This window comes from Fusarium poae, chromosome 1 (assembly GCF_019609905.1).
Source record: "Fusarium poae strain DAOMC 252244 chromosome 1, whole genome shotgun sequence".
NCBI lineage: Eukaryota > Fungi > Ascomycota > Sordariomycetes > Hypocreales > Nectriaceae > Fusarium > Fusarium poae.
In genome coordinates, this window is record NC_058399.1 from 4,571,906 (window position 1) to 4,591,519 (window position 19,614).

Here is a 19,614-nt window from a genome sequence, read left to right on the forward strand (position 1 = left end):
CGATGAAACAATTAAATGCAAGCATAAAGTAAAGAACATGAATGCAAAAACCACTCTACACTTCGCACCCTGCCAAAAGACTTGCCGTAAGCTTCAAGATCACCTGTAAGCCCATAGTGACTGCAAGTCTAGCTAGGTCCGGCAAGGCTTTTGTTGTCATTTATGTTTCCTTCCCAGCATGTGAAATCATGGCGAATATTGACCAGCTGATGAACAAACCCGTTGACCAGGACTGTGGCAGAAGAAGATCAAAGCAGGCGTAGGTACCCGGATAGTGGGAAAACGGACGCTAGACTATGCGCAGATATATGTTGTCATGTTACTCTCAACTCGTTCAAGCCTTTCGTCGACGACCGCCACTGGCCTTGGATGGCCCTGTTGCCACAGAAGAGAAGTCAATCTCGGCCTCGGTAATAGGGCTTTCCTCAACCTTTTCGTGTGATTCGGAAGCCGGATCGAAGCGCTTCCGGACGGCGCGAACCATCATGAAGAACCAGTAAAAGTTGAGACTATTCAGCGTAACGTTGCTTGCCAAATACGCAACGCCAATCCACATAGGTACCGTAGAGTCTGGATGAGCGAAAGACATGGTGGGCATCATGAGAGCCTTCGTATCAGGGTTTACGTTGATGGCAGACCACACGTCGCGGTAGACACGGAAGGAAGAATATGTTCCGTATACAAGGCGGCAGGAGAAGAAAGTGAACAAGAGGGCGATACCGTTATACAGCTGCGCCTTTGTACCAGTCATGTTGAGCTTGTCCATGAACCAATGCACGTTGAGGAACGGGGTAGAAAGTTCCCAAAGGATGAAGACACATGCGTAGTGGTTGAGAAAGGGGCGCTATGGAAGATAAAAGTCAGTGTCTACGGTTCCATGAAAAACCAAGCGGACGTACAAATCCCAGTGAGTACACAAGCAGCGCAGCAATCGCATGCGCGAGTGTTCCTATGCCAAAGACATCGAAGTTCAGACTGGTAACGACGAGATCCCAGAGAAAGTACCCAGCGGCAAGGGCTTGGATGAAGCCAGCACCACCAGTGTAACCCCAAATGCGCTCCTCCCAGCTCATGTTGCTCATCTCGGTATCAACAAACATGACCCATATAGCCAAGGCGTTAATCAAGCAGCTCTGGACCATGGAAACAACGTGGGCATCCCAGTTGAGACGTCGCTTGCGGGACAGCTTGGAGTAGTGCTCCGGAGCTAGAAGATTTGAGATCCATGGCGAGATTGGCCAAAATATGACGGAGTATAGCAGCGCGGCAGCGAGGACTTCGTGAACGTGTAATGGCAGAGTCGGAAGATCGAAATAGTCGGCAAAAGGCTGTACCTTCTCGGACAGCCATGCAATCGGCGGCACAGGAAATGGATCTTTCATGATGGATTGCGTGAGCTGCTTCAATGGTTGGTGCAGGGAAGATCGAGGCCAATCTTAGACTTGCCGGAAGAGAGGATGAAGATGTAAAAGGAGAAAGAGACCGAGGCAATGCGGTGCGAACAAAGTTATGTTTCCATTGCAGTAACTTAAGTGCCCGTAGTCTAGGCAGGTTAGCAGGTATCACGTCTGTTGGGGGAAGCTCACGTGGGACAACCACGGGTAAGGGTCCGCTGGGAGGGTCTGTCTTAGATCTACGAAGTACTATCTCACTCAGTGCTTACCTTAGTACCTACTATGTATCTCTCTATCCTTGTAGCTTTAATCTTTAATTCGTACCGTACCGCAACCTTTTGAGGAAGAATCAATGTATAATGGCCATTCTGATAGGTTTGAATTGATCTACGGCTTACCTAGGCGTTGGGATCGGGGTAAGCAATCCATCACCTGTGAGGATTTAGGTACTAACTTGTAGCGAGTTACTTGACGTACCATTATTCTGCAGTACCTACAACCTACCCCACCACATTCAATCAGCTCCCTTTAGTATAGTCTAGTCTACTAAGGTACTGCAGTCCAGCTGCCACATCATTCATAAGAACACCCGATCATCCTCGACGTCGACCAAGTCCAGTCACCACCTGCCACTGGGTCTTGTGCAGAAGCTTGATAAAAAAAAGGCATATACATTGCTTATTTTCGCATGACTCGGGTCTAACACAGCTCGTGTCTAGTAACATATTTGTATCCTTATTGGCGCGAAACCAACTCGAACGTCGGTCGCATCGCATCTCATCGTGTCACGTACCCATTCGACTTACCATCCATCATGGCCGAAGCTCTGAGGGAGTTGCTGGCCCCTGAACAGACAAACGACCCAGCTGCTCTGGAGTATCTTACATACCTTGCCGAGCAACAGTCCAGCTTTTTGCAAACATCAGAGCCCCAAGTCCTATCCCAGACGTCGCATTCCCTACTCCTCGCTATACAAGCTCTTTCGAAAAGATCCCATAAACCTATCGTCGATTCAGCAGCCAGTCATGCCTCTTTAAAAGACTCCCTTCCGACTCTAGCCCAGCGAGCTTCCGATCTCGTGCAAGCAGTACCTCGTCTAGATGCTCAGGCTGAACACTTCTCGTCGGCCTTTGGCAAGGCTAGCGACAACAAGCTGCTTGCACGAAGAAAACAGGCTCTGCTGCTGCTTCGAAACTCCGAACGACTAGTCGATGTCATGGAGATGCCTCTACTTCTCTCGTCTGCTGTTTCAACCGCCCCAGTCAATCATTCCACAACCCTCGAGCTCTACGCCCATGTCCGTCGCCTTGCTTCCCTCTACCCAGATTCACCGCTCGTGGCATCGGTAATGGAAGAGGCAGATGCTGCTATTCGGCAAATGGCAGCAGACCTTATTGGAACACTCAGGGCGCCAAACCTCAAGCTCGCTGCAGCTGTCAGAACCATGGGCTGGTTGAAACGCATCGTCCCCGACCTTGTCACCGACGCCTCGACAGAGGACGCACTTCCAGCTGTATTTTTGGTCTGCCGTCTATCTACACTTTTGGAAACTTTGGAAGCACTGGAGCCTTTACGAGATTTAGCAGACGAGGAACGACTTAGGAAGGACAAGGCTACAACCACATGGTCGGGCGGCCAACAAACGGAGCGCTACCTAAAGCGGTTCATTGAAATATTTCGCGAGCAGAGCTTCAGCATTGTCTCTGTTTTTAAGAGTATAAACTCAAGCTTCTCGTCCCAGGCGGCCAGCAGTGAGGACCCTCTGGGAGCCTTGCCGTCTCCAATGGCCAATTTCCCTTTGCACATGGTTGAGATGCTTGTGGAAACCCTGCGCACCTACCTTCCCACCGTCAAAGACCAGACATCGAGAGAGAGCATCTTGACACAAGTGCTCTACTGCGCTGGAAGCTTAGGAAGACTAGGCGCTGACTTTGGCCTTCTCCTCGCCTCGATCGGCGGCGTTGAATGGGTTGAGCTTGTCAAACGCCATCGCCTCTTGGCCGGACGTCTCGAATCTGTCATAGGCGATTACCATCGGGGCAGTCAGGCTGGTGTTGGCACCGGGACAAGTGGCGTTGGTGCTGGCGTGAACTGAGTATGTCATCCAGTAACTACTAGGTACACATGGCCATTCTCTACCAACACGTGCTAGATGCACCAAAGCGGGGCCGATTCCTTCAACGGGGTCTGCCCTTTTTAGTCCGATTTTATCTCGTCATGTCACTCACTCAATCCCTTCGACGTGTGGCTCGAGTCTGTGACTGGCCATGGGTATTTCAATTGCTAGCTCCTCAGCTCAACATAACGATGCGGCTGTATCGTCCCCAATGACCGAAAAAAGAGCTTCGCGGCCGGCCAATTCAGGTATGCCATGTCCCCACCGTCTGGTTCTAAGGACCGGGCCTCTCGGCGCGGACCGGCCTTGATCGACGTCGGGATTCACAATCTGACACTTTCATAGCCCGTCACTTTGTATCTGGTCTTGGCTCTGGTGTAACTTCAGCCGTCCTATTGCAGCCGTTGGATCTTCTCAAAACACGAGTGCAGCAGTCTAGAAGTTCATCACTTGTTGCTACTTTGCGCGAACTAAGGAAATCCTCAAGCCTGGTGCAGTCGCTCTGGAGAGGCACCGTCCCCTCAGCACTAAGGACTGGGTTTGGTTCAGCTCTCTATTTCACGACACTGAACGCCATACGTCAACATGCGCATCAGACGGGTATTCTTGGTCGCCGTCTCCAGACACAAGGCCGCTCATCAGTGCTGCCGTCGTTGACGAACTCAGGCAACCTGATATCGGGCGCAGTCGCAAGGACTTTTGCTGGCTTTGTCCTGATGCCACTTACTGTGATCAAAGTTCGGTTCGAGTCCAGCCTTTACTCTTATCCCTCCATCATGTCTGCCGCGGTTGACATCCGCCGGACTCATGGCTTGCGTGGTTTCTTTTCTGGATTCGGAGCCACTGCGCTGCGAGATGCACCATATGCCGGCATGTACGTGCTTTTTTACGAGATGCTAAAGTCACAGCTTGGAGCTCTGGCCTCCAAGCCTGTCGCTTCTGGTGACGGGCAGACTAGGATGCAAGCTACGCTGGCTAGCTCAGTCAACTTCACCTCTGCGATGCTCGCAGGCGCAGCATGCTCTATAGTTTCGAACCCCTTTGATGCGGTCAAAACTCGTATCCAGTTACAGCCGCTGGAGTACAGGAATATATGGCACGCATGGTATAAAATGGTGACGCAAGAGGGCGCTCGATCGTTGTGGGATGGTCTTGCGTTACGGATGAGTCGCAAAGCCATGAGTTCAGCATTGGCCTGGACTGTTTACGAAGAGTTGATCCGTCGAGCTGGAGCGAAGTAACTGCATATTGTGTACCATAACTGTATCAAAACCTCACCACTAAAGTACTAGAGCATTGCCACTTAGTCAATATAATATAAAAGGTTCCGCTCAGGGTCAACGTCTAGTCTTCTGATCTTACGCCGGGCGTACACCAGCCAAGTACATTAGAAGCGAAGGCGATTTGCTTCTGCGACGGCTGTGCTTATCTGACTTTTTGCGCACCCACTCAAACTCTGGCTCATCTCTTCCGTGTCTCTTCTCCTCGACCATAAGCATCTTGCTCCGCTTCTCGCGGATTAGCTTGGTATGTTTCCATAGTCGGTCCTGTTCCCATTCGGGAACCCAACGTCGGATGAGTACGTAGTCGGGATCCTAGAAGTAAAGTAAGCTCATTGTGTCATAAGTGGATTACTTGGACGGTGTCGTCCATCGTATGGTTACGTACCGCATCAAAGTCGAATTCAACACCAAACTCACGCAATGACTCGATAGACAAGTGACGACGAGCCATGCGTGTATAAGTTGGGCGAGCAACCTGGCCAGCTGGGTGAGGAGGGACGTTAGCAATCTGGTTGACAGGAGCGTATTGACCGGCTGGATGAGGAGAGATGGTGGCAATTTGGTTGACTGGGGCGTATTGGTGGGCTGGACCAGGCATCCCGTGCGGCAGAGGCTGTTGTTGAGGCCGAGGATTAGACTGTTCTTTCCTGATCTTTTCCTTCTTCATGATAGCCTCAATAGCTTTGTCATCGAGCCCGGACTTGATGAGGTCTTCTTTCAGACGTTTTTGGTACTCCCTGTCTTTGGCCTCTCTCTCGGCCTTCTCCTTTGCTATACGATCCTTTTCCGCTTGTTTGTAGCGTTCAACGGCTTCGGCAGCCTCCTTCTCCTTCTGGTCTTTAAGTTTCTTCTCTTTTGTAATACGTTCGAGTTCCCTCCGTTTATAATCCTCAACCGCAGAATTGGCCTCCTTCTCGCGACGTTGCCTCTCTTCTGCGGCCTCGTCTTCTTCCTTGAGCCGCCTTAGCTCAATGTCTTTTTTAATGCGATCCTCCTCTTCTGCACGAGCTTTGCGGCCCTTGATCTTTTCTAGCTCGCGCTTGGCCTGCTTGAGTTCTTCCTCTTCTCGAATCTCTCTCAGGCGTCGCCGCTCTTCCTCCTCTCGAGTATGAGTAAGATGCATCTTCTCAAGCTCTTTGCGGGACTGTTCCGCTTCCCACTCTTCGCGATATCCCTTGACTAGCTTCCGCTCGTCTTTTTCACGCTGTCGCTCGTCTCTTTCACGGGAACTAGCGAGCCGGTTCTTCTCAAGGTCCTTACGCGCTTGTTCGGCCTCCCACTCATCACGGAACTGCTTAACTAATTTCCGCTCATCCTTCTCACGCGCTGTGGCAAGTCGCAAGTCCTCGAGCTCTTTGCGAGCTCTCTCAGCTTCCCATGCTTCTCGAGTCATATATGCAGATGACCGAGACCGAGACCGAGAACGGGATGACGACGATGATGATGAGGACGACGAGCGAGAGCGCCGCCGACGAGACGATCGCGAGACTTGTTTCTTGCGACGGTCATCCTCATCATCAGAAGACAAATCATTGTAGATTTTGTTGGTGATGATCACAGGAGCTGGAACTGGCGGGCTGCTCGTTCGACGTTCTCGTGTTCGAGAGACGTCCCGGGAACGGGAGCGAGAATTAGATCGGTGTATGCTTGTTATATTGAGACGATCAGCTCCGAGGTAGCTGGGCCCCGGAGGTGCGTTGAAATAGTTTTGTGGACGTTGGGGACTTGCGACATAACGAACGCCCGCGGCCGGAGATGGTCCACGTTTCTGGTAGCGAACGTTGTAGTCATCCTCGTCTTCATAGCTGTAGCTACTTCGGCTCATTTTGGCAAATAGACGGTAGCTAGCCGTGAAGTCGAGTCAGCTCGGTCTGTACGCAGGATAGTCGATATGCTGAGGCTGGAGTCTCGTAAGAGCAGCAGCGATTGTCAGCAAAGATACGAAGGATAGTGGAGAGCAAGAAAAAGAAGTAAGCAGAAGAGGAGCAGGAGGAGCGACAGCGGCTGATATAGAAGAGCCACAACCCACAGATAACAAGGATCATCCGTCGTTCGGAGGGAACCGCTCACCAGGCTATTTGCTGTAGGGCTGGCGTTAAGAGAAGAAGAGGGGTGGGGGCTGAAACTTAGCGGGGGCTAAGAAATCCATCTGAACATGGTCCCTTGTTCCTCGGATCGTCAGCAACATGATGTGGTTTTAGGTAGATACGTCGCACAACTTGGCGGCCCCATTGTAGAAGCGGCGGTGAGATTTGAGAGGTCAAGGACTGATGAAATGTGGTGACAGTGATGTGCTGTACTCTAACAACTGGTCTAAGTGTGAGGTGTCAATACTCGGTGGGTTTCTCGAGCTGAAGGCAACAAAATGTTCGTCTTTCGAGCTACTGTGCTTCCTCAACCCCGACCCTCCTCATTAGGATTGGCGTCACGCCTCGGGTCTTACAGGCGCGAGACGATCTCATCCTAAAGCAGCGTTACGTCTGCCCGTGACCACGGCCTCCCTCGGTGGTTACATCAACGTTGAGAGGTAAATAAATGGTGGGTTAGTTAAGGCGCAGTTGTAGGGTTAACAAGATGGATGACAAGGCGGCAAACTGGCGCTTGATGAAACCAAGCCGCCGAGATATTGTAGGTAGGAAAACTTGGCATAGTCAACAAGTAATCGAGGTAGGGCAACGATGAAACTGAATCTGTGATTCATGCATGTTGCAAGCCTTTTATTGCTAACTTATTTGGCGCGAAGCATTTGCTCAATATGCTCGCGGCTATTCTTGTGTGTAGTTTCCAGATACAGCAACCGCTGACTGAGCTTGTCCACCTCTCCCTCCAAAGTTTGCGTCTGACCCTCGAGCTTCTTTCGAAGAGAGTCTACGGGCAGTGAGACGAACCTAGAACATGTTGCAACAGCAGTCAGACATCAGACCAGGGGCTACATTGGACAGACCAGTAGGAGAAGGGTACATACATCTTTCCAACACCTTCATACACCACCGCATCAGAAGGAAGAGTAGCCATTTCATTCATAGTCAGCTTGACAAGGCGCTGTTCGCGCTGCTTTGAAGTCATTTGTGTACGGGCAAGGCTAATCTGCTGCTGGGCCACCAAGGCCTGGCTTTCGATCTCCCGCACCAACTAAATGTCCAAATGTCGTCAGCAGACTCTACATCGGACGATGCTGGACATGTGAAGTATAGTAGGTAAAGGGGGTTACCAGGGATAAAATACCTTTTGAAGAGCTTCGTTTGGGATTGACATTGTGTTAAATGATGTGTGGAGGGATAATAGTGTGGTGTATAGAATGAATGCCAGTATTGGAGAGGTAACTACGGATATGGAGTACAAAATAGTGGCCTAGTCGGGCACAGGTGATAAGATAAGATAGAAATGATAAGCGTATAAGCAAACGGGCTTGGGATTTTTTTTTTCAATTTTTTACCAAGAAATAAGTACAACTGATGTGCAAGAAGCTACTACTTTAATAATTAAGTAAATAATGAACAGTTAATGGTATAAGTTTACATTCAAGTAGCTAGCAATATAAAACGCAGGCGGCTCAGGGGTTTAGTATCTCGGTTGGTGGATGAAGCGACGAGTAATGTCAGGCGCAGAGAGCACCCAGCTACCTAGTGTAGTACGTATTTTTTCCATCTTCCTTCAGGAAAATACTGTTATAGGTAGGCATTTCTTTTTAGAACCAAGAAAAAATTAAGTATCTCGCCAAGCACCTTTCTATCTTTTGGTTGAAGAGGTAACATGTAGATTGATGTCTAAACTTTAGGTTACCATAAAGGGACCAGCCTAGGCCAGCCACCCATGCCTCTGAACAACTGACCATTTTCTGCCTTGGCTGCAAAATCAAAGAATCAATACCTATGCTTTTGAATATAGAAATAAATAGATCAAAGGTCCAGTCTAAGTAGCCTAAAGTTATCCACCTAGGTACCAACCTAATTATCCCATAATCTCTGCGCCTGACATCCAGCCCACTCCCCTTTGAACATCGCCATCATCATGTCAGCTGTTGACATTCACAAGAAGGAGATTATGAGCATGTTCTCGAGTATTCTAACAAAACGTGGAACCATACACGCTTTCGTCGGTGGGTCTGTTCGGAATTTGTTGGGCAGCGAACGAGACACCTTCGATATAGGTGTTGGTGTCGCTGTGGACAGCAAAGCTATGGGGGGCATTGAACACCAGACAATGATGTATGGGGATTTGCCAAGTACGGAAGACAATAAGTGATGGATTTTGTTTATACCAACTAAAGCTGGCGGCACCTGTGCTATCGGCAATGAGAGGAGGAAATCCAGAAAGAAAAGGCTGTTGTGTGTACCAAACTAGATACAATAAACATCCCGATTCATCAAAAAGCACCCACTTAGAAGGACGATACATTTTGTATCAGTCCATCACAAAGAGGAATTTGAATCTAATCAACACCTTTGAAATACCTTCCTCTTCAGAGCACAGGATATCAGCATTTGGATTTGCTTTTATGGCCAAGCTGAAATTTTGACAAAACATCATCAACCACTCTTGTCATGGAGCAGGACCCGACTTATCTATCCAACGTGATATCTACAGACTTGCCTTTAAAACTCAATGATGGAGATCCGTTGCTACTAGTATCATCAATTTTCTAGTCAGTGTTGTATATTTATGTACATTAGACGGAAGACTAATCAACTTTTCCATATCAAAAACCTGCATATCAATTATGGTTTTGAGACTCATGTCAGTCTACTGGTCGTTGTATATATTTTATTATTACATGTGTTTTGAAGATATGCAACGTCTTAAAATCCCTGGGTTCAGCTCTCTAGCACTGTCTCTTTTAGTAGTATTAACGTGGGGAAGGTCCAAGCTCCAGCACGCGCTAAGTAAAGAAGCAGGGACAGCTCCTTATTTTCCATCTCCGCTTCCTCCTGGGACTAAAAACTTCCCCCTTATCAACCACTTGCCCAGACCTATCCGAAGCCAAATCCGGTTATCCGAGACCCATCAGCCTCGTGAAACGTGAGCCGCTTCTGGGAGGGACTCACTGCCCCGAGGTTCTGCGCAGTTTGCCTCGCCATGGCTCTTTCGGCCAATGCGAAAGATGCCCCTAACCTGGAAGCGAGCCAGAAGGACGTCTCACCAAAGGCCCCCGCAGCCGCAGCCGCAGCCGTAACCGCAACCGCCGCAGGGCGCCAGGCGAGCAAGCAGCAAGTGCGGCATCGCGCATCCGTCGCTTGTGCATCCTGTCGCGATCGAAGAATTCGATGCGTTGTCCCCAAGAATCAAAATGAATGTACCGCTTGTGCCAAGTCTGGTGCAGAATGCATCATCAAGAATGACGATGAGCGCAGAAGGTATGCGCTCAAGCTCACCTGTCTTATTCTCATTTCAGTCTAATGGAGTCATGTTAGACCTATTTCTAAAGCGTACATGTCATCATTGTCAGATCGAATCTCTCTGCTCGAAGGTATGCTCTTAGAAAAGGGTGTCGTGCCACCGCCTGCGACCTACCCCCCAAAGACGAGGCATGATTTTCAAGAGGGTATGGCGACTGCATCAGGCAACTCAGATCCATCGCCACAGGCTGATCCAAAGTCTCCCGGAAGCGATGGTCGTTCGCCACTCGACTCGCATGCTGACGATATGGTGGGAAATGAAAATGATTCTGCAGCTGGAAGTCATTCTGAAAACCCACAGCTTAGTCGTCCATCAAACGAAGGATCACCTTTTCGCATGTTTGATCCCAAGCATGAAGATGTTATTCATCGTCTGCTTTCTACCAAGGGTAATCTGTCGTTCGATCAAATCTCTGGGCGGCTACGGTTCTTCGGTCCCACTGCCAACAGCCATGTTTATGCTGAATCGACAAGTCTATCTGATAGCCATGAGCCCTCAGAGCAGATCCGCAGAGCCGTGAAAACCATTCAATCGTTGAGTCAAGAAACACATGATTACCTCATTGACGGTTTCTTTCACTACTACAATTCCGTCATACAGATCATTGATCGAGCCGCTTTTGAAGCTGACCGCAGCTCCAAATCGTCCAAGTTTTACTCCCATTTCCTTCACATAACAGTCCTGGCTATGGGGTACCGTGCAGCAGATATGGATAGAGATGACATGCGCAGAATCACGTTGAATCCGCGAGAAAGCACACTCCACCGAGAGGCCAAGCACATGCTTGATATTGAGCTTGAACGGCCAGGTGGCATCCCAAGTGTTCAAGCCTTGCTACTTCTTGGTGACCTGGAATGTGGTGTCGGCAGAGATAACACCGGTTGGATGTATTCTGGTGAGGTTTTTTCAAACCCTTTGGGATCTGATCTGTCTCAAACTAACAAAAAAATAGGAATGGCGAATCGCCTCGCCTTTGATATTGGGTTGCATCTCGACTGTACTAGTAACATGTCTGAACAGGATACCAAAATTCGCAACATGGTAATGCAAGCATGTGTTATCTACGACAGATACTGGGGCTTATTCCTAGGACGTCCACTAGCTATCAAGAGTCAAGATGTCGATCTCCTATCAAACCGGTTTTCACAACTAGCAGCATTTGGTCTTGACAATACTAAAACAGATCTAACAACAGAGATTTATGAGCAACTCATTGAGTTGATGGAATTGGCAGGCCGCATTGTAGAGATACGAGATTTGACAAGTTCCAACAGGGCTGCAGAACATGCTGGAATGTTTGCCGCAAACGAGGCCGAGGAAAATAAATACCTGCAGGTGATAAATCTCGACAGGCAACTTCAAAATTGGTATAGACGCTTGCCAGACCGTATGGCATGGAGACCAAGCAACGTCAAGACAGCTCCCTACAGCTTCTTCTTGTTACATCAGCAATACCACGTCACCATGATTTTGCTGCACCGGCCATGGGCCAAGTATGGTGCTATTACTGGCGACAACTCAAGCACTGGTTCTTACCCCAGTCCTGAGAATGACATGATGGCAGATTCTGAGAGCCCGGGGCAGCCATTTGGGCACAACCCAGAAACTCCCTCAACTACATCAGATGATCGTCAGCGTGCTGTTCATGGCAGTCGTACATCTTTAGCCCGCAGCATTTGCACCCAACAAGCAATACGTGTTGCCCGAATCTTCTGGCAACATCGTCAAAGGTTTGACGGACGCAAGATATTTATAACGGGTATTCAACACGCTGGTACAGCTTCTATTGCACTAATCGCTGCACTCGCCTATCAACGCAACGAACCCAGCCGTCAAACTTATACCGGCTATCTCGAGATTCTCTCGGATGCTGTTGGAGACATGAGTTCTACATACCACCCAGCCATGAGGATGGATGATTTACTTAAAGCTGTCCTGGAGCAGATCAGGAGCAGCATGGGCGATGCACCACGATCACGCAGTGGTAGTGCAGGCCATACCGTTAGTGCGGGCGTCGGAAATGCGAAAGGTGGTTTGCCTTTTGACAGCACTTCATGTGTTCCCGTTGTTCCAGTCAGACGAGAAGCGGATGCCGAATTTAGTCAGCCTGTTAAAAAGAGACGGCCCTCTATTCACCGACAGACGTCGGACTTTGCTTCGTCAAAACCATCGTTCGTGGAGATGACGGCGCAGGCTGCGCCGTCTCTTACTGACAAAGCCTATCCTTTGCCGTATGGTCAGCACAGCCAGCCGCCACTTGGCTCGATTATGTTTCCAATGAACGTGCATAGCCAGGCAGATCAGCTTGGTCTTAATTTGGTTGGAAACACAGTCAATGTGCATCATTCAGACATCCCTTCGACACACATGATGGGAGCAATGAACACCACGAATCTCCCCAACCCACTACCCGATAATTGGGGTCTGCACCAGATGCAGCCTCCTTTTGCACAGGGCCACTTTCATGGTGCTATCGACTGGACATCTGGAACTGCTGGCCTTAGTGCAAGTTCAGTTCTGAACCAGAGCGCTGCCATGTCTACTGGTATAATGTCAGGGATGGCTGCCTTTGGCTCGACTAAGGATTCGGACAAGTTTACGAACAATGAGAGAGGCATGAACGAGCAAGTGCCAAATAAGCTCTCTCAGATCGGAGCAACTTGGACCGGTGAAACTATTGAATCAGCAGGCTCGGGGCATGTTGATGGGTATGGTTCGGGAATGGGAAAGCCCATGCATGCAGATGACGAAAGTAATGACGAGCAGAGAAATTATTCTCTCGACTTCTTTCATTTTGCGTAGTCAAGCACGAGTGCTCAGTTTCTTGTTTCTTGTGCAAGGTGTTTAAGGGTGCTCATGCTTGTTCTGTTTTGGATTTCTCTTTGGACCTTTGGACTTGATATGCAATTATTTCTCGAGAAGTGTGAGAAGTCTGCGTTTGCTGGGCTTTCAATATTGAATATCACGAAACAAATTGTAACATTGACCAAACCTACAGGCTACAAGGCCGTGAAGAAGGTTATGTGACATACTAGGTTTCTCTTCATCACACCCAACTTGGCTATTGTTACATAGTTGTTGGACACGAGAAAAGGAATTGTAGTGCAGACATGAAAATCAAAATCCGATTCAGTCCGGCTGTGTGTGCCTACCTAGTCTAGCTATTTGCACGGCCTTGAATGAGCGTCTGCAAAGAAATGCAAACATTGGCTACAACGGATTACATATGAAAGCCTCAAGAATTGTCATTTATGGAGTTTTAGCAACTCTGTTTGATGGGCAGAATCCCCGGACGTTGAAGACGTATCGTCTGCTGAATAATCAGCGAGGTAAGGCATCAGATGATGGTCGGATCAGCAGTTGAGAACCATCAAAAGACCAGGAACTAAAAGACGTAGCTTCAAGCCCGTCTCGTCTATGGCGCCAAACGAAATGCGGGGTGGGAATTATTTGATGTGATTGACAAATCGCGGGGCTTGCCGGAGGTTAGGTCAGTCATGAAAGCGGATCCACGAAGCCAAGTTCTGGTTATCAGTAGGTGTGTATGGCATCTTGAGGAGACCAGATTGACAGGCACAAAGACAATGGCTCGACCATATTTCAATAGAAACAGGCAGAATACAAACGCAAATATACTTACGTAGCAACTGATTGAGAGCGATTGAGCCTGGTTGTTTGCACAAGCAGTTATCCTTGGGCAAAACCCCGAGTGATTGATTATCCATAACCAAGGGTTCAGTCTCCACACAGATTCTTAGATTGAAGCTATCGAGCCAGGATGTGTCGTAGCCGGGTTCCACTCATCACGACATTGTTTGAGCCTCAAACATGTGTTATATTCTAGTGAGTTGACGCTGGGTTTGCTAGCACCGGGGCCAGGCACCGGTGGCTGTTGTTTTATATGAGGCAATCACGAAACGGTCGAGGGGAAGGGACAAGAGATAGAAATTCATTCCATTCGTATATGGGCCGTTGCGAACAATAAGTCATCTATCCGTACCCAGGGTATGCTACGATAATTTACAAAGGAAAGACGCATGCCTAGAAACAAGTTGTGGGCAGGGTCAAGGTACAAACATGACGAAGTTGACAGGAGAGGTATGTCTTTAAGGTTTGTTCTCGCCATTGAATCGGGCGATACCGCTTCGGATACCCTTATCAACGGACTTTGCCATCCTCTCAAGAGGGAGGCGATCCTCAACACGCTGGACCATCTTGGATACTGGAGGCTCGATGCGCTGAACACCCTTCTCCATGGGAGGGATGAAGTAGCTGACATTTCTCTCCCATCGTGGAGCCCACTTGTTGGTTTGATTGGAAAGACGCTCCTCGGCGCCAGGCATGACGAGGTACAAAGGTGTCAAAACGCCAACACCAGCTGCGCCCATGAAGAAGATCTCTGAGGGCTTGGCAGCAGGAAGTCTAGGAACGCGGACGGGCATGTTGATGTTGTTATTGAAGGAAGTTGGAGATGTCTGTCTGAATGATGCATGTTAGGGGAGTGTGAGAGATGGTTTTCAAAGGGTATTTCTCACTATTTGATGATCCAATCGTTGGGTCGACTGGACTTGATATGGTATTGCTTGTGGTTGGAAGGAGAAGGGGAAGCTGAGTTGCACGGGTTCAAATCGATGGACTGTTAAAATAGGTTCATTGGTATGAAAGAAAAAGGAATCAAATCTGGATGAAAATGGGCACCTCCTTCCGTTATATATGTGCAACCATGCTGTATGCTTTAGGAAGATCGAGCGGGGTAAGAGCACAGCGCTTGGATGATCAGCTTTGGTAAGGGCAAGAGCAAGAAGGAGGCTACGACAGGGAGGCAAAGGCGACGAGGATTACGATTGAGCTGAAAGGTACTTGGGCACGTAAGCGTGCATCAGTGCAGGCACTGGTACATAGTGAGTCAGATACTGTGTTGGTCTACAAGGTTACACTTGGTCGACGGATGGCTTTCAATCCCCCCTAAACTCAAACTCTCCCGCAGGCCGAGACAGGTGGTGATTCGTCGTTGGTTAGGTTAATGCCCTCCATCGCGTAGACTCTAGTCCTCGTGATCTGGTCGCTCGCTGCTCGCGGTTGGTCCAAATCATTCTGAAAACAGTACAGCATTATGATGCGGTGCCCTGATGAGATCAAGGGGCGTGCCGACCGTGTAAAGATTCAAGGGAAGGTTGCCACGCCAGCGACGCCTCAGAGTCATTACCATTTTTAGGGGATGCAGCCGATATCCTGTAGACTGCAGTGGACAGGAACAGGCCAGGTGATGCTTCCTGTCCAGTGCAGCGGAACTCGAAGCGAGATGGTGGCGTAGGTGTCTGGCCAGGTACCTTTCAACAAAGGTTTGTTCCGGATCCAGTGACAAACAGGATTCACTCATGTCAAATCACTCAGCCTAATATTCCGGGCGTCACAATGGTAAACAAGCCCCGAAGACCTCTTGTTGTGTTTTGTGCGAAACTTGAATGATAATTGAATTCATGGTATCGAAAAAGGGCCAAGCAGTCATTCAGGGGTCCAAATAATACATTCGGGTACAAGGAAATTGATGAAGTGTACTGCAGTCTCAACCCTGGAACCCATGCTACTTGGACGGTTGGGTTGGTGGGAGGATGAAACAGTGAAATGCAAGTGTCAGCCCAGTTGAGGAGCCGATTGACGAGAAAGGGATACTATCTGATGTTGATTGCATTGCAATCGTCGGTTGTATGTTCAGAATTCGAATGGACATGACAAATTCAAAAACAATCGAGATTCCCCAAAGGGCGGCATGAAGCACAGGCTTGAGAGAAATGGTAGAATTGAGATTCACGGGGCAATGTGTTCCAGACAGAGTCCCTCCCTGTTATTGCCCCGTGCAGACCAAGGCTTCAGTGACATTCCACTCGAGTACTTTTGTCACAAATTCAATGGCTGGACGTACAAATTGCAGCGCCTTACTCGCTACGATTTCAAAAGTCGAGTGCTGTTCAAGTATCGCTGCCGCTAGCATGCGGGAGGTCTCTGGGGACCCCGCTATAACGTACCCACTGAGTCCTCTAGGAGACCCGCTTACCCCAGATTTACGGCACTTAAAACGGCGGGCCCCAGCATCCCCGTTCCCCGCTCTCAAACACTCAAGGGCTACCTGAGGCCCCCGCCAGTTGTTGCCTGATATTTCGAGTCTGGATTCTTGCCGTAGTGTTAGATGAATGAATGGTCGTTTCCAGTACCTGTATCGCTCAACGCCCAAACACAGAGCTATACCCCAAGAGAAACCAGACAGTATAGGTTTCAGTTATCTTTTCGAGTCTCACTTCCATTTTGTGAATTCTGGACGGACATAAGCTCAGACGACATTTGGTTTAAAGCTTTTATGTGGTCAACGGACGATCTGTACTCGGTCTATTCAGCATGATAAAATGCCAATAGAAAATGACAGGCCAAGGATTGGGATTTAAACCCAAGCATCTTTCAATACTATAAACGTAGTCAATAAGGCAAGAGGGTGCAGCACCTTGGTGACCAGCCGTCTTGCCATTAATTGATAATTATTTTGCTCGGTTTAAGGTACTTAATCCATACCTATTCAGTCGAAGAAGGCTGATAAATATTCAGTTTCTTTCTTGAAAAGGACAACAAGAGGCAATCATTTCACTACTTGGTTCTTCTTTTAACGTAAGGTTCTAATTTATTTAATCGTACGGCTTGTCTGTACCCAATATATCAGCTAAGTGTAAGTAAATAAACTCAATGTGGTTATTACTTCTTGATGAAGAACGTCTTTTTTTAAATTTGTTGTAACTCAAGGTCTTAGCAAATAGACATGTAGTCCCAGTCGAAAGTCATGAGTATATAATTTCAATGTTCTATCACAGATAACCACAATAGCTATCCTGTTCCAACATAAAGAGATAAATAGGCCGAAAGCTGTATCCTGCAACCTGGTTTAGCCGTTTGTGGTAATGAACAAAGAACAGTCTGTTGAGATAACCTCAGTAGAGCAATATACTTAGGATCCGTATTTTCTATATAGTAATCGATCAGTTGCCTACGTTGGGTTTTACCTCATAGTACGTAGCCAAGTTTCATAAATAGTTAACTCGTTACGAAAGTATAGGCTTCTATACCAATCGTCTTCCTAAAAAAAAGGAATGCGATACAAAGGACTTCCTATAAGTTTTCAAGATATTTTATAGGTTGACTTATCAGGAATATGAGTAACTGGCTACCACTATGAACAGTCTTCTTCAGTTAGATCTATCACTCATTGGGAGCAAGACGTATGTTAATGCGAGTGCCTTTATTAGGAATCCAGACACAGAAATCTTAGAAACCCAAAGCACGGGATGGAGGTCTTTCTGTTGACCAAGGTTCCTCCCCATGACATGTTTTCAAGTTTCAAGAAAGACAACGCGTTCCAGACCTGTGAATGGCATTGGCATCGATACCGGCCACTACTTCTTATCTCGTCAGAAACAGATAGGGTCGTGTTGCAGGCTTTGTCCTGCAGTGAGGTCAACTAGTTGCGAGGGGACGCTTCATTTTCAAACCCAACCAGTAGGTCACAATGGTAAGACAGTGCCTTTACTTCGTGGAAACTCAACAGCGTTGCACCAACTGATTTCGCAGTCAACCTATCAGTCGGGTGAGGCCTGAGGATTTCAAATATTGGTTTCCCTGTAATCGGGGTTCATAAAAATCCAGTTCCATCATCCAGTCTTGGCTCAGAGACAGCTGTTGATTTTTTCTGAGAAGTGTCACCGACAGAGCAGTTCACCGCCCAGGTCTCTGGTCCTTCAATATCGCATATATAACCAGTATGAGGCTGAGTGAAAGCTCTTGGTCGGGAGCCTTACACGTCAACGAGGAGAAATTTGGTCTTGTTCAGAAGTTGAAATGAGAATTAAGACCCCGCAAGCCTGCCGTTCTGAAAGGCTGCTTGGATCGTCCGCCTGGAATTCATATCTAAATTTTGAAATAATTCGACAATTGCAGCGTCGCGATGAAGTGTCCGTGAGTACATGAACCCAGCTTCGGGTGTAGTTTTTGGTGGTTGAAAAAAGCGGTGTCGCGTTAGGTCAGGCCCCGGATGCAGGGCTCATACTAGAATAAATCTCTGCGTTGTCGAGAGCGCCGTATCCTCCTCTCTATCCCTTAGATCAGACAGTCCCATCGCCTTCCATAGAGACCAAGGCTAACCAGACATGGCAGCATCCGCGTCGCTTCCTGCGTCAGCTGCGCGCACCCATAGCACGTTGTTGCACCTAAGAGTCTAATTAGCATCAAATATCTTACAGACTGTACACGGAGAGAGCCCATACCGGATCAGTACTTGTCCCAAAGAACCAGTGGGCTTATCGTCGATGTACTCTTCGGTGCCGGAAAGTTGGATGTTCATATAACTGTCTATCGAGACCAGAGTGCCCTTGTATTCAGTCTCGCCCCATTTTAGGCGAACCAGAACCTGCTTGCTGACGAGCTCCTCAAGCATAGGGCGAGGGTTGATGGGTGCGAAGCTCATATTGACGGTTGTGTCGGGTTGGAGTCGGGATGAGCTGAGCTGGGATTAGGTGAATGAGATTGAGCGTCGAATTTGAGGTTGATGAGTGAGCTTTCTGGTGGCTGCGAAAGGACAGGCGCGTCAAACGTATTGGGTTTAGTTCCTCACCGCGTGCCTGAGGAGAAAATTTGCCCAGTTCGGGCGGCTTTTCTCCGGTTAAACATACCTAAGCTTCTGTTCCATGAATAAGAGCATCGGCCATTTGTTTTTCGAGACTTTTGACGATGATGATAGGAAGAGTGTCAACTGGCGTGAAAGTTACACGTTTATTTGTATTACGAATGCGTGACGTAGTCTATCGTTTTGAGTGTTACAGTGCTGCTGATTTGATCTCGTTGGTCTACCGTCATGAGGCTGTATTTTTTCTTTTGATAACTTTCGTCGGGTCATTTCTTGATTCCTCCCTCTGTGTACTCTCAGTGCTTGCTCTGTCTCGTTCTGGAAGTTTCGATTTGATCAAATAGGGAAGTGTGAATACTGGATATGGTGTTCATCGGTGTCACCACCACATGTGCACATGCAAGAAGCAGACATGTAGCAAGAACTTATGCACTCAGGTAGCGAATACCTTCTCAATTGCTTCTCAATTGCACCTCGTCCTCCCAACTCCCACACTCGCAAGGTACTGAATACCTCCCATCGTCGTTCGTTCTGCTGCACCATGGGTCACACTCCCCGCTGATCCAGGCCTTAAAAGGCTAGCCTGTTTGATCGGGAGAGACATTCACCGACCCCGGGTGGTTGTCGTACAACAAGAGACCCAGGCCCAACCTTGCGAATTGCCGTTCGCAGGGCTTCAATGTTTACTTCTCTTTTCTTTTGAATCCATTGTTGCTCATTTTCCTACTGTCATCAGAAGATAGTTGACGCTTACAGTGACGG

At 48.3% G+C, this 19,614-nt stretch overlaps 9 protein-coding genes across 9 annotated transcripts; 4 read left to right on the forward strand and 5 right to left on the reverse strand.

The window, feature by feature from the left end:
• Window positions 1-334: 334 nt before the first annotated feature.
• FPOAC1_001477 (uncharacterized protein) lies at window positions 335-1,382 on the reverse strand (the record flags this gene model as incomplete). The annotated part of the gene is made up of 2 exons (XM_044846081.1): window positions 335-844; window positions 900-1,382. 2 exons carry the CDS (start codon window positions 1,380-1,382, stop codon window positions 335-337), a joined length of 993 nt encoding a protein of 330 aa, XP_044711997.1.
• An 826-nt stretch (window positions 1,383-2,208) lies between these two features.
• Window positions 2,209-3,489, forward strand: FPOAC1_001478 (uncharacterized protein; the record flags this gene model as incomplete). The annotated part of the gene is made up of 1 exon (XM_044846082.1): window positions 2,209-3,489. One exon carries the CDS (start codon window positions 2,209-2,211, stop codon window positions 3,487-3,489), a length of 1,281 nt encoding a protein of 426 aa, XP_044711998.1.
• A 232-nt stretch (window positions 3,490-3,721) lies between these two features.
• FPOAC1_001479 (uncharacterized protein) lies at window positions 3,722-4,751 on the forward strand (the record flags this gene model as incomplete). The annotated part of the gene is made up of 2 exons (XM_044846083.1): window positions 3,722-3,758; window positions 3,856-4,751. The coding sequence occupies 2 exons, from the start codon at window positions 3,722-3,724 to the stop codon at window positions 4,749-4,751; spliced, it is 933 nt and encodes a 310-aa protein (XP_044711999.1).
• Window positions 4,752-4,868: 117 nt separating this feature from the next.
• On the reverse strand, window positions 4,869-6,618 carry FPOAC1_001480 (uncharacterized protein; the record flags this gene model as incomplete). The annotated part of the gene is made up of 2 exons (XM_044846084.1): window positions 4,869-5,105; window positions 5,179-6,618. The coding sequence occupies 2 exons, from the start codon at window positions 6,616-6,618 to the stop codon at window positions 4,869-4,871; spliced, it is 1,677 nt and encodes a 558-aa protein (XP_044712000.1).
• Window positions 6,619-7,521: 903 nt separating this feature from the next.
• FPOAC1_001481 (uncharacterized protein) lies at window positions 7,522-8,048 on the reverse strand (the record flags this gene model as incomplete). The annotated part of the gene is made up of 3 exons (XM_044846085.1): window positions 7,522-7,681; window positions 7,759-7,925; window positions 8,019-8,048. The coding sequence occupies 3 exons, from the start codon at window positions 8,046-8,048 to the stop codon at window positions 7,522-7,524; spliced, it is 357 nt and encodes a 118-aa protein (XP_044712001.1).
• A 756-nt stretch (window positions 8,049-8,804) lies between these two features.
• On the forward strand, window positions 8,805-9,038 carry FPOAC1_001482 (uncharacterized protein; the record flags this gene model as incomplete). The annotated part of the gene is made up of 2 exons (XM_044846086.1): window positions 8,805-8,892; window positions 8,944-9,038. The coding sequence occupies 2 exons, from the start codon at window positions 8,805-8,807 to the stop codon at window positions 9,036-9,038; spliced, it is 183 nt and encodes a 60-aa protein (XP_044712002.1).
• Window positions 9,039-9,869: 831 nt separating this feature from the next.
• On the forward strand, window positions 9,870-12,992 carry FPOAC1_001483 (uncharacterized protein; the record flags this gene model as incomplete). Its single annotated transcript, XM_044846087.1, has 3 exons — window positions 9,870-10,147; window positions 10,205-11,085; window positions 11,143-12,992. The coding sequence occupies 3 exons, from the start codon at window positions 9,870-9,872 to the stop codon at window positions 12,990-12,992; spliced, it is 3,009 nt and encodes a 1,002-aa protein (XP_044712003.1).
• Window positions 12,993-14,296: 1,304 nt separating this feature from the next.
• Window positions 14,297-14,632, reverse strand: FPOAC1_001484 (uncharacterized protein; the record flags this gene model as incomplete). Its single annotated transcript, XM_044846088.1, has 1 exon — window positions 14,297-14,632. One exon carries the CDS (start codon window positions 14,630-14,632, stop codon window positions 14,297-14,299), a length of 336 nt encoding a protein of 111 aa, XP_044712004.1.
• Window positions 14,633-18,366: 3,734 nt separating this feature from the next.
• FPOAC1_001485 (uncharacterized protein) lies at window positions 18,367-18,693 on the reverse strand (the record flags this gene model as incomplete). The annotated part of the gene is made up of 2 exons (XM_044846089.1): window positions 18,367-18,436; window positions 18,494-18,693. The coding sequence occupies 2 exons, from the start codon at window positions 18,691-18,693 to the stop codon at window positions 18,367-18,369; spliced, it is 270 nt and encodes an 89-aa protein (XP_044712005.1).
• Window positions 18,694-19,614: the final 921 nt, after the last annotated feature.